We start from the raw sequence: 12,914 nt of genomic DNA, 5'->3' as shown, positions 1-12,914 counted from the left end.
TATTATTTTTAGTTAGTTCTTTATGTAGATTTTAACATGTTGTAGTATGGTGCATATTTAATGCATAAAAAAATCTACAGTTTAATTAATTTTTTAAAAATGCCTTTGTAGCAGATGAGTTTTCGTCTGAAACCTTGATACTTTGAGTTTTTTAGAAAATAAACAAAAATGATAAAATCTTCAAAAATTAAAAAAAATTGATAAAATCTTTAAAAAATAAAATCCTTTGAGATGTTGTTAGGTTTTAGTGTCTAGTCGGTATAGAAATTTTGAGATATGAATTTTGACCGTTTTCGCAAAAAAAGGAAAAAATAAACGGCCATAACTACTCTGGAGAAGCATAATTATACAAGTACAACTACTCTGGAGAAGCATAATTATAAGATAGTTTGAGCGGGTGTAGTCTGATTTTGTATGGAATCGTACTACTCACATCGGTCCCATGAGGCAGTAAAAACGTTTGGGCGCCTAGTGCAATAGCTACTTGCAGCAGGATGCATGCATGGTCCCTGGACGGAATAAAATAGACATGCATGCAACCACCAAGCCAATTGATCCACGCATGCTCAATAATATTACCGGATTCATGGCTGCCCTTATGAAGCCGAAACTTAGGAATGGTTTGGCACAAATTGGCGGGGGGCATTATATTCTCCAACCCAGCTAGCTACTCCATGCATGAGCATGTGTCCCGTCAAAATTCAGGCGCGAGGATGTGTCCCGTCAAAATTCGCCAACCCAGCTAGCTACTCCGTGCGTGCTGCTAGCTACTTCGTGCCGCTAGCTAGCGCGTGCTGCTAGCCTGCTAGCAACGCCATGAGCCTTGGTGTTGCTGCGTAGGCTGCAACGCCATGCGCCTTGGCGTTTTGTCTGTGATCTGCAACGGACAACGGTAATGTAGACATGCGTTTTAATATGGAACAGAAACGTTATGGTAGACTGGCGTTTCTACGTGGAGCAGCAACGCCACGGGTTATAGTGTTTTTAAAAGGATCAGATTTAAAAATACTTTCAGATTAAGTTCGTTCTGTGAATTTTTTATAGCCCGGGGTCCGATTAGTAAAAAACCCCGAATATATAGCCACTTGGCCACGGATCAGGACCCACGCTGTTTTCCTTTCTCCGCACCCTCTCCTTCCCGCCCAATTCCACCGCCTCAAACCCCTCCACGCATCCCACCCCGTAACGGCCTACCACACACGCGCCCGACACGTGACCTGACCGCCTCTGTTCTCTTCCTCGTCTCTCTCCCCCCTTCCTCCGTCCCCTTCCCTCCCAAAACACAGAAGCCTCTGGTCCATTTCAAAACCCTAAACCCTCGCCACCGAATCGAGCGAATCCACGCAGCTTCGCGGGCCTCTGCGAGCGATTCCTATCCGCTCCGGTCGCCCGGATTCTCCGATTTGTGCCCGCATTGCTCGATCCGGCCGCGATCCCGCGGGAATCGTCGCGGATTTGGGCGAGGAGTTCGATTGAGCGGCGTCGCGCCCGGATCTCCTGAAGCTTCTAGAACATCCTATGCTGTGCGGCGAAGGTGCGGTAGGATCCTCTATCTCTTGCTCGGATTGCTCGGTTCGAAAGGGGCTTCGCTGGAACCGGCGCGGATGCGGGGCGCGCGTGGCGTCGGAGTGGCCGCGGCGCGTCATCTCCTCGCCGCGGTGGTGCTGTGGGCCGCGTTTTCGTCCGCCTCGTCGTTCACTGATCCCTCCGATGGTACGATTTCTCACCCATCACCCGTGGCGATCGACCTCTTACCCCGCGAGGCCTTTACTCTGCGCGCGCGAGCGCGCGTGTGATTGCGGTCGCCGGTTCTCTGTGCCGTGCGCACACATGTTGTCTGGTTTGTATAGCAGCGAGGGAGCCTTGCGCGCTGGCGGATTGGTGCGCGTGTGTGCGTGCAAACTCTCGCTTGCGCGCGCTTGTGCTCGTGCATGTACGTGCTCGCATAAACATTCAGATCTGGGGTCTGGATATGGTTGCCTGAGGGGCACATGTGTGTGTTAGTGTTCGGAAATAGAATGCCTTACCGCATCGATGAGTGTGCTTATGTAGTGCAAAAAAAGATTGGGCATGTTTTTGTGCTTGTAAAGTACTTCCCTTTGTGCAATGGTTGTGTGTGATAATATCATGTTGTCTGTGTATGTATCTTGCTGCTTTTTAACAGGTGTACTGCTCTGTTACCGTTATTTGCTTACTGTGCAGCTATCGGGATCTGGGCACTATATCGCGCACTGGAGTCACCATGGCAGCTTTCTGGGTGGACATCCATGGGTGGTGACCCCTGCGGCGGGGATGGGGAACATGAATCGTGGCATGGGGTCTTTTGCAAGGACTCGTGTGTCGTGGCTATGTAATTTGCATTTAATACTTATACTTGTCAATCAGTTTTGCCTGTACATTTATAGGAATGTTTTTTTAATGTTATTACTTCTATGCAGAAATATTAGTGGGCTTGGGGTTGGTGGCTGGCTTGGCCCAGAGCTGCTCAAACTCCACTCTCTGAAAGAGCTGTAAGCTTCCTGTTACAAAATTTGTTCTATCTGTTAACCGATCATGATTCTTCATTTTTTTGACACAAATTTTGGTTCCTGGTGCTTTGATGCGTCATGATGATAGTGATGTGAGCTTCAACAACATCGCTGGTGAAATCCCACCCACTTTGCCTCCAAATGTGGAATACTTGTACATTCTTCTTGTCCTTTTTGCCTACCCTCTTTAGTCTGGGTCGAATACATTTAAACTGAAATGTATATGATCTGACTATGATATGGTGTTTTATCGCAGAAATTTGGCAGCTAACAAGTTTGAGGGAAATATACCACCATCACTACCATATTTGCACTCCCTGAAATATCTGTGAGTTGATTGTTTGGCAATTGGAGCACTTCCTACTCAAAATTTGGTTGCGGGAATAAACTGTTTGATCTCTAATTTCGATTGCAGGAATCTCAGCTACAATAAGCTCTCTGGAATAGTTGGTGATGTTTTTGTTAACATGGAAAGCTTAGTTACAATGTATGGTTCCCATATCTTGATTAATGATCACTTCATCACTTTTTAAACATACATCTCTTGTGAAATAAATGAGTTATTTCGTTTCACTTTGACCCGCAACATGCTGGTTGCTGCCTACTGTGCATAGATTTGTAACATGGAACATCTCCATTCAGTATACCACTAAATGAATCATTAGGTATAGTATGCAACTGTCAAGTGAAATGCTTCGTGCGCATCAAGTTGTTCTAAACTTCTTGCAATTCTTTTAGTCCAAAGATCTGTTCTAAAACAATCTTTGAGCTCTTTTTTTATGCTAATAAAACCACATACTTTTAGTCGCAATGGAACAAACACATGCACACACACATTTTGAAGCTTAAGTATTATTTTTTTGCATTTTTCTTGCTCTGATCCACTATTTTTCAAAATTATTTTAGACACATCTTTTAGTATTTTGATCTTTCTGTCACTTAGACTCATATTTGTTCTCTCAACGCTTTCAGGGACTTGTCATTCAACTCTTTTGATGGTGACCTACCAAGATCATTTAGTTCATTGAACAACGTTCACTATCTGTAATAATGATGTCCCTTCTGCGCTATTTCATGCACACACAACTGTAGGAACTGTCTAATCAAAAGTTTCCTTGCATGCTTTTGCAGTTATTTACAGCATAATGAGTTCACGGGATCTGTGATTTTATTAGCAGACCTTCCATTGGTAGCACTGTAAGAAATTTGACTGGGCTGCATTTATACTTACTTTGCCATCTTATCAATTAATGCTGATGATCATCAACTTCTTGCAGCAACATTGAGAATAATCACTTCAGCGGTTATGTGCCTGGAACTTTTGAGTTCATTCCTGAGTTGAGGTACAGAAATCTGTTAATATATTGCCCTTTCTGGTCACTGCTGAGGATCTTGTGCATATCTATATGTCTGACTTCATATCTAGTACAATGTGTGATAAACCTTCTGGTTAATATTCCAGGATTGATGGGAACCATTTTCAACCAGGTTTCAAACCTTCACCGTCCTCATTTTCTAGGACCATTCATTCACCTCCGCCCCCACATCAGCCTCGACCTCCACCTCCACCTCCACCTTCACCAGCAGTCAAACAGAACTCAAAGCACAGGCCAAAACCTCTGCAACCTTTTGCGAGCTACACTTCTCTGCAGAGTCCTAGCCACCATAGGAAGTCACACTCTCGAGTGACAGCTGCTGCAATAGCTAGCGTTGTTTGCACAATTTTTGCACTCTTCATTGTTGGATTGGTTTTGAAAAGCCGGAAAGGTTGCACACGCGGCCCGAAGAGCACCGTTGACAATATCAAGTCTTTACCAGCCAATTTGGAAGGAGGTAACACTGGCACTTCATTAGTTTTTTCATAACCAATTTATGCTGTGGTAGTTGATTGTCAATTGATCATACAAATATTTCTGTTTGTTTTTGTTATTCTTATCACTCACCATTAATCTAGGACTGCGAACTGTAAAATATGTCAGTAATCATTGGTCCTAAACCCTTGTAATTTTAAATGCTTACTCATGAACTGGAATATCGAATTCATCTACATACATATCGTTTTCAACCTTGCACACAGCATTATAATGTTCTATTAGGCCTCTCAGCCTTAACTTACAGAATTTCTGATACTAAGAGGCAGTTTGTCACTGCCTTCCTAGCCACTATCCTGCAATAAAAGCCCACTAGCTCTACCCAAATCACCCTTTTTTTCTTTCCCCACACCCAAATTGGTTTGTGGTTTTTCTTGTAAAGATGTAAAGTTGTACAGTTTTGTTATGAGTTAATACTCCTCCGCCCAGAAATACTTGTCCAAGAAATGAATGTATCCAGATGTATTTTAGCTCTAGATACATCCATTTTTATCCATTTATGCGACAAGTAATTCCGTATGGAGGGAGTATAATGCAGTAGGGTCCCCCCTACTGTTTCAGGTGTAAAAAAAAGTTCTATTATACCAGACTTGCATTCTTTCATGTAATTAAAATTCATTTGTCAATTGCAGTCCCTAAAGCAAACGAGGTCCTGAACTCTTGGAGTTCTCTTATGATTGATTGTGATATTTCCTCTAGCAATAATGATAGCATTAAACCTGGAAGATTTCCCAAAAGGAAAAGTTGGACCAAGACATCTAAAAATCTTGCACCTGCGAAACAGTTTCTGGCAGTTGACATTATGGCGGCTACTCGGAACTTCAATGAAGAATGCCTTATTGGGGAAGGTATCACTGGCCGAGTTTACAGAGGTGATTTTCCCGATGGCCAGGTATGGTATGTTATCATAACAAACATATCATTATTAACTTTCTATATAACTAATGTGTTATTCTAGAATAATCTCTCAACTCTAATGTCTGTAGCTTGTATTTTAGATTCGTAATAGTTGACTTCTTCTTTATCTGGTTTTAATTTTATTGACTAAACTAAATTGAACCCTTTCCTTTCCTCATCGATAAGACATCTCGTCATGCAGTATTGAGGGCTGTAGCTATGCTTATGCTTGATGTCTTGGTAAGTTCAATGTACAAGGAGCATGCCATTCTTAGTCTCCCATGTCACTTTTAAAAACTGTGATTTTCTTTCAGCTGTTTATTAGTTAATCATTTTCCTAAGTAGCGAAGGTATCAAATTTGTACAAGTCAATTGTTATGTATATTGTATGTCATGTATTTCTCATTGTACGCACAGCTGCTGGCTATCAAGAAGATCAACATGATAGATTTATCATTGTCAGAACAAGATGAGCTCATGGACATTCTTGGGAATATGTCCAGATTAAAGCACCCTAATATATCTTCGCTTGTGGGCTACTGTGTGGAGTTTGGGCATTGTGTGCTTTTATATGAGTATGCAGAAAATGGTTCTCTTGAAGATCTTCTGTTTTCAGCAGCCACAAGGTCGAGGGCTTTGTCATGGAAAGCTCGGATGAAGATTGCTCTTGGAGTTACCTATGCTCTAGAGTAAGTACATTCTGTCTGATTAGGTTCCCACCAAATCGTTTAATCAGTTTTATTTTGTGCCGCAGAGTAATTAATTACACCTATCTCGTAACCTTAATGGCTTATTATTTTTCGTAGTTTAGTTGAACACATGCAAAATTATTAGACTTTTATACTGGAATTGGAATTCCTGGATTTTTATATCTATGCTAGCTCTCTGCAGATACATACATTTGATGTGCTCCCCTCCATTTCCCCATGGAAATATTAAAGCTACAAATATTTTACTTGATGCTCAGCTCATGCCCTACCTCAGTCACTGTGGGTTAGCGAAGTTCAGCCATTTTGTCAGCGCCACAAAAATGGTCAGTGCTCGGTAACCAAGCATGCTGATGCCGTTAATTTATGATCTTTTTTTAAAGAAAGCATGCTGATGCCGTTAATTTATGATCTTTTTTTAAAGAAAGCATGCTGATGCCGTTAATTTATGATCTTTTTAAAAAAAAAGCATGCTTATGCCGTCAATTTACCTGATCAGTTTGAGGGCACTTGAATGATCTGGGATTCAAATTTGAGGCAGAGATGGATGCATTAGAACCTAAAACATACTCCCTTTCTCTCAGATTAGATTTTTTTCTCATTCAGTGTCAAACTAGACTACAGAACAAATGAGAGATTCCCCTCTAACCAATTGAAACCCGTTAATCTCTACCCATGTCCTGCCCGTCCAAATATACACAATACGCTGCAGCACCTGATATATCCAGTTTGAATGATATACCGCACTATATAAAATAAATTGGTTTGTTGGTCATTCAACAGTTCCCCATTTTGAAAGCAGGATTCAGAAGCCCTCGGTGGTGCTAAAGGCTATGCTGCCCCTGAGGCTAATGGTTCAGGAGCAGATATAATCAAAGCTGATATTTACAGTTTTGGCGTGATATTGCTTGTGCTTTTGACTGGGCAAAAGGCTTTTGACAGGTATGTTATCACTTGCAGTTGTGCTACTAGCAGTCTGGTTTACTGAAGGTTTGTCGTCTTCTTCAGTTCAAGAGGGCCAAATGATCAGTTTCTAGTTGATTGGGCATCTCCTCATCTCCATGACCTTAATTCTCTGGGAAGAATAACGGATCCAAGAATACGTGGCTCTATGCCACCTAAAGCTATTTCTGCATTAGGCAACATCATCTTGCTTTGCATCAAGGTAGTTTTCCATTCTCTTTTCTGGTACACTTTGTTCTGTAGTTTCTTAACCTTGCTGGCAGCTATCAGGGTGAAAACTCATATACTGCCCATGCTGCTATGGTAAATGCTTAGAACATGTTAATAGAAATGGAAGGCATTATAGCTGAAATGTCTAGAGCCACTACAATGTCTAATGCTCACTGCATTTACCAACTGTATTTTAGGACAATTTTCTACGAGCATTACTCCCTATTTTAGATAAAGGAAGAGCTTTATTGGACTCTGCATAAAAAAATGATACAGAGAGCCTTAAAAATTTACAAAGTCGCCAAGCATGTGCCAAACGGCACCCCAAAAGAAAAGAAAGAAATAGAAAAAAAGATATTACATAGTACACCAGACAACTGACAGCTCGAGTATTACATAATCTATTAGTGACCACACCCGCACATCCATGTTTCGATCGGTACTTATGTTATTTCTTCCTTCAATGCAGCAGTCACCGGATTCCCGCCCGCCGATGAAAGTCATAACAGACAAATTAGTAAAGCTTGTCCAGAGCAACACGATACATAAGTTGGAGGCTAATGCTCAGGACCCCTCTTTCATAACAACCCGACCATATTTTGAGCCATCCTCCACCGGTAACTCACTTGACAGCGCAGCTTCTTTCTTATACTCTTCACATCTTAGTCTTAATTTGATTGCTCTGATCAGTCAGCCAGGGTGCAACCGAGAGCTGCATCTCCCGGTGACGAAGACATGCTCTTCTCAAATTTTGCCAGATGTTGTTATACTTTGTGTTGTCTGAGGTAACTCCGAGTATATGAAGTGTCATAGCTCTTTACAATTTTCTGTCGATGCCAATTGACGACAGCCTAAGCTGCTGCACTGAGACGCGCTGACTACAGAAGACACAATGCGATGCTCGACTATGGGCAAGTAAGCAAAGTAAACTCTGCTCCCCTGCTTCACTCTGGTTGAAAATTTATGGAAGGATGACAATCAGTATTATTAGCGTTTTGTCTCATGTATTGCTTGGTTGGACCCAGTTTAGGTCACATAGTCACATGGGATGCTGCTAGGGGTGCTCTTCTTGTAAGTACCGATTCCAAGGGGCGGATCCACGTATTCCCATTCTCCACTTATGTACTTCTGTCTATATGCCCCTTCAGTCATGTAAATGTGTGGACAAGAAGCTCGTTAGCTAGTCGACACTGGATCTGATGTGGGCTGGTCCTATCTTGCAATGCTGCTCGGTTCACATGTCTTGATGTGATTTGTTTTGTTTTGTATGGCATGCCCCAAATGATACGGTACAGTATGGTCTGTCCAGGAATGCACGTAGATGCCCACTCTTTTCTTAACCTAATTAGGATTCGGTGAGGTCACAATTCAAATAACCTTATTAGTACTAATTCACGGCATACAATAGCAGGGACACACTAGTAGATGCCTCTCCCGGGCCGTGTCATGTCCGGTAGCAATCGCTGCTGGGTGCGTACATAGTGTACATCTTATTCCTAATAATCCTACGTGCAATGATATCTTATCCTGGGGCAACAATCAAATGGAGATGCTGTTGGGGATGCCTCTCCCAGTGACCCCTGGTTCTGAGAACGGCTTGAGCAGCTCGTACGGCACGATGCCGGCGCCACACCTGTTCTTGTTCTCCGGGTTGTTGTTTCGCATGTCGATGGTGCCCTCCGCCTCCTTGAGCCTGCCGCTGAACTTCTCGAATGCCGCCTTCACCATGGGCTCGGCCAGCCACGCCGGCTCAGCGTACTCTCCCATGTACTCCTCGTCGGGGGAGTGCGAGGAGAGGATGTCCAGCGTCGCCATCACCTTGATGGCCTGCATCTGCGAGGGGAGGCTCTGCAGCAGCACCTCCTCCGGCCTGGCCATGAACTTCTTCATCTCGTCGTCCCGGTTCTCCTCCACCGGGATGTTCCTCCGCACCACCGTCGGACGGTTGGGGAAGTACCCGGCGTAATGGTACTGACCGAAGTTGACGGCGGCGTGGTGGCCGGACGTGACCCACATGATGATGGTCAGGATCTGGACGAGGTTCTCCTTGGTGTCGCACACGGGCCACCACGGCTCGTCCTTCTTGTCCGCGTGCCCCTTGGTGCGCACCTCCTCCCACCACGCCCGCAGCTCCTCGTCGCCGGCGACGTCCCCGTCCGACTTGTAGTAGAAGTCCACGTAGTCGGACGCCCACTGCTTGATGGAGCCCCAGATGAGGAGCCCGTCGTCGGCGTACGGGTAGTCCTTGATGGCGAGCTCGAGCTCGCCGTCGTCCCTGCGCACGGCGAGCCCCCGGTTGATGAGGTCCTCCGGCAGCGCCTCCGTGTTGAACTGCCAGGCGGCGCCGTAGGCTACGGAGCTGAGCTCGATGGAGTACTTGCCAGGCCAGAAGGCCTCCTCGATGATGCCGTCGGCGTTGATGAGGGCCTCCCGGGCCAGCGCGTTGATCTCCATGGTGTAGCGGAAGTGCGGGTGCAGCAGGCGGTACACCGGGTGCATCCGGCTGAGCTGCCGGTTGGTGGCGATGATGTAGGGCTCGACGCAGGCGTGCGTGCGCAGCCAGTGGCTGACGAGCTGGTGGTAGCCGGTGTCGTGGGTCAGCACGTGAGCCTTGGCCAGCTTCCACAGCCACGACTCGGTGGCGTCGGAGCCGTGCGTGAAGGCGCGCTTCCACTGCGGCTTGGTCGGCGACTGCGGCCGCGTCAGCTCGATGGCCAGCGGCATCAGCGTGCCCTCGTCGCTCAGGAAGAAGACGGTGCGGGACCCGTACAGCGTCGTGTCCGGCAGCTCCCGCACCCTGTGCACGTACGGCAGGAACACGTCGTGGTAGTCCAGCAGGAACAGCCGCTTCTTCTCCATCGCCTCCTCCACCGTCATGCGCCCGTTCATCATCTTCTCCAGGATCTCCTTGCTCAGCGCCGACTCCGCCGGCCCGTACACCGCCGGGTCGAGCTTGCTCACGATGGGGAATTCCTGCACCATCAATCTCGGTCGTTATTAACTTATACGGATTAGGTTACTGTACTACTCTCCGTTCCTAAATACAAGTCTTTTAAGAGTTTTCATTATGAAAAACTACATACGGATGTATATAGAGATACATTAGAGTGTAGATTCATTCATCTTGCTCCGTATGTAGTCAAATAGTGAAATCTTTAAAAAGACTTATACTCCCTCCGTCCGGAAATACTTGTCCTAGAAATGTATAAAATTGATGTATCTATAACTAAAATAAGTCTAGATACATCTATTTCTAGAACAAGTATTTCCGGAACGGAGGGAGTACTTAGGAACGGAGGGAGTAAAAAGCAGCTTCATCAAGCCTGTAAATAAATGAAAAAAATGAAAAATGATTGACTAATTACCGTGAGGCGGCGGATGCAGATAGGGTTGAGCCCTGCGAGCGTCTGCCTCGCGAACTCCTCGTCTCTGAACCACGAAAATCGGTCCCCTGCAAAAGTGTAAAGTCATTTCATGTCATGTATGTGGTCTCAGACTCTCAGTAATTAATTGCTCGATCGTGCGTGTACTAATAGGTGCTCCGGCGGGTTCAGGCATGGACGGCAGTGCTCACTCTCAAGCATCTCGGGGACCTCGAAGCGGAGGACGTGCTCGGTGGTGTCCTCGATCATCTGGACGACACGAGGAATGACGTCGTTGATGACGTTGAAGGAGTTGCCGCCGTGCCCGTCGACGGGGAGCGGGATGCCGTCGCTGTAGAGGGCGTCGATGGCCGGGAAGTGCGAGAAGCACTGCGAGTTGTTGAGCAGCGGCGCCAGCGCCGGCAGGATGGCGTGCAGCCCCGACCGCAGCGTCGTCGCGCTGAACGTCCGCCCCTTGACGTCCGAGAACTGCTCGTCGCGCGGCACGTACACCGGCGAGCTCCTCGTCTCCGTCTCCGGGTCTATGGCACAACCACCGGCAATTTAATCCGTTAGAGTTTTACTTAAATTAGCTAGATTGCTGACAGCGTTGCCAGGCCGATGTGCGCACGTAGCGTACCGTAGAGGGTCTTTGGCCGGCCGGTGCGGCACCGGCGAGGGTAGGGGTGCTCCTTGGTGCCCAGCACGGGGCGTTTGTGGTCGATGTTCTTGTCAGGGTCGCCGAGGTCGTTGTAGGTGTCGTAGTCGTAGACGCGCTCGTGGAACTTGCGCTCGCTGTGCCCGTCGCCACGCAGCGTCTCCAGCTCCTTCTTCCTCAGCGCCTCGATTCCCGGCGGCGTCTGCGACGGCAGGTATGACTGCAGCACCATACGTTACGGTTACGTACGTACGCCATGGTTAGTTCCACTCCACAGTAGGTACCAAGCAAGCACGGAGAGAGCGTGGGCTCATGTCATGTCTAGCTGCATGCTGTTGGCTAATTGCCTACCTTGACGGTGAAGAAGGCGCGCGGCTCGGGGTCGTCGAACTTGGAGTGCACCCAGGAGGCGACGTCGAAGGTGATGGCGGTGCTCTCGTCGCCGCCGGTGATGAGCTTGATGTCCTTGATGAACATCTCCCTGTGGTGCTCGTTCTCCACCAGCACCGCGCCCACCGGCCCGAACGACGCCGGCACCGACATCTTGGCCTCGTACGTCCCCTCCTTGAGCGTCATGTGCGCAAACCCCTTCACTCTCTCCCTCTCCCTTCCCGTCTCTACGCACCAAAGCAGCTTTTCTCAGCCATGTGAAAAATCAACCGCTATAGCATGCATGCGACGCACGGTGCTCTCTCTCCTGCATCTGCATGGAGCGAGAAAAGATATAGAGAAGCTCACTGGGGTCAAGCTCGGAGCTGACGAGCTCGAGCAGAAGCGTCTTGCCGAAGAGGTCCTGGATGTCGTCGAGGCCGCGGGCGACGTACACGGAGGTGGGCACCTGCGCGGTCACGATGGCCGTCACCGTCAGCGCCCTCTCCTTGGTCGTCACGGACGTCGAGACGCCGACGGCCTCCTCGGTCGACGCGCAGCTTATCCTTCGCGCGCTGAGCCGGCGCCCAGAGCAGGTCCTCCCTGCGCCGGACGCCCGCCTCTGCTGGCCGCCCGCGACGAAGAGCGGCGAGGCAACATTGCTGCTCTGCGCGGAGAGCACAAGAGGCTGCTTCAGATGGATCATGGCTGGCCCGGGAAGGGCTAGCTAGCCGCTGCTGCCGATGGATCGAGCTGGTCCAATATCTACGTTATGTTCTTCCGCTGATTAGCCAGCTAGTAGTAGTAGCTAGGAGTGCAGCGTTCGTGCTAGTATGTGTCAGTTTATATGTTGGCTGGGGTGCTTCACGGCAACGTGTTTCACGTGTGTCTGTGTGTCAGTACGTACGTGCACCGTGATGGGCCGTGCAACATGATGATTGGTTTCGTACCTAGCTATCTACGGTTTTACTAGATCACATATAGATGTGAGATAAATATTGTACATCTAAGTTCTCATTGATCTTACATGAAAATTCGTATGACTATTTCATTTTTTTAATGATAGATTTAACCATTTAAATGTGTAATAATTATGTCATATGTAGATGTGCCCTAGACACATCCAGCTATCTAACCAAATCATTTTTTGAAGAGTGTATGCACATGACCCTATGGTATATGGCGTGCGAGAAAAAGAAGACAAATCACGTTCTGACTAGTAAGAAAATCTAGATTTGGTTGCGAATTCCATCCATACCATTTTTGTTTCACAATTGTGCATTGAGTTTAGATTTGAATATTTCCCAGTGTCGTGTACTCATTGTTTGTATGTCCTCTGTTTCTTTTTA

At 46.9% G+C, this 12,914-nt stretch overlaps 2 protein-coding genes across 4 annotated transcripts; one reads left to right on the top strand and one right to left on the bottom strand.

The window, feature by feature from the left end:
* The first annotated feature begins 1,211 nt into the window (after positions 1–1,211).
* Positions 1,212–10,800, top strand: LOC123401614 (protein STRUBBELIG-RECEPTOR FAMILY 8-like). 3 transcript variants are annotated; one of them, XR_006611135.1, is made up of 18 exons: positions 1,213–1,713; positions 2,203–2,350; positions 2,439–2,510; positions 2,617–2,682; positions 2,785–2,856; positions 2,944–3,015; positions 3,501–3,572; positions 3,660–3,725; positions 3,806–3,871; positions 3,991–4,361; positions 5,032–5,291; positions 5,714–5,985; positions 6,188–6,329; positions 6,806–6,945; positions 7,012–7,168; positions 7,646–7,793; positions 7,867–8,091; positions 10,713–10,800. XR_006611135.1 is itself a non-coding variant. In XM_045095449.1 (17 exons), exons 1-17 carry the CDS (start codon positions 1,605–1,607, stop codon positions 7,902–7,904), a joined length of 2,268 nt encoding a protein of 755 aa, XP_044951384.1. In that variant the 5' UTR covers positions 1,212–1,604; the 3' UTR covers positions 7,905–8,435. The 3 variants fall into 3 exon arrangements, 2 of the variants coding, with proteins under 2 accessions (XP_044951384.1, XP_044951382.1); XM_045095449.1 differs by lacking the exon at positions 10,713–10,800 and having other exon boundaries at positions 1,212–1,713; positions 7,649–7,793; positions 7,867–8,435; XM_045095447.1 differs by lacking the exon at positions 10,713–10,800 and having other exon boundaries at positions 7,867–8,435.
* Positions 8,538–12,534, bottom strand: LOC123401613 (lipoxygenase 2.3, chloroplastic). The gene is made up of 6 exons (XM_045095446.1): positions 11,935–12,534; positions 11,548–11,813; positions 11,179–11,416; positions 10,751–11,080; positions 10,542–10,627; positions 8,538–10,149 (listed from the first exon to the last, which is right to left on the bottom strand). Exons 1-6 carry the CDS (start codon positions 12,269–12,271, stop codon positions 8,716–8,718), a joined length of 2,691 nt encoding a protein of 896 aa, XP_044951381.1. The 5' UTR covers positions 12,272–12,534; the 3' UTR covers positions 8,538–8,715.
* Between the last annotated feature and the right edge of the window lie 380 nt (positions 12,535–12,914).

The sequence above is a fragment of the Hordeum vulgare genome, chromosome 6H (assembly GCF_904849725.1).
Source record: "Hordeum vulgare subsp. vulgare chromosome 6H, MorexV3_pseudomolecules_assembly, whole genome shotgun sequence".
Lineage (NCBI taxonomy): Eukaryota > Viridiplantae > Streptophyta > Magnoliopsida > Poales > Poaceae > Hordeum > Hordeum vulgare.
Note: the sequence above shows the minus strand (reverse complement) of the source record. Positions and strands in the feature narration are given on the sequence as shown.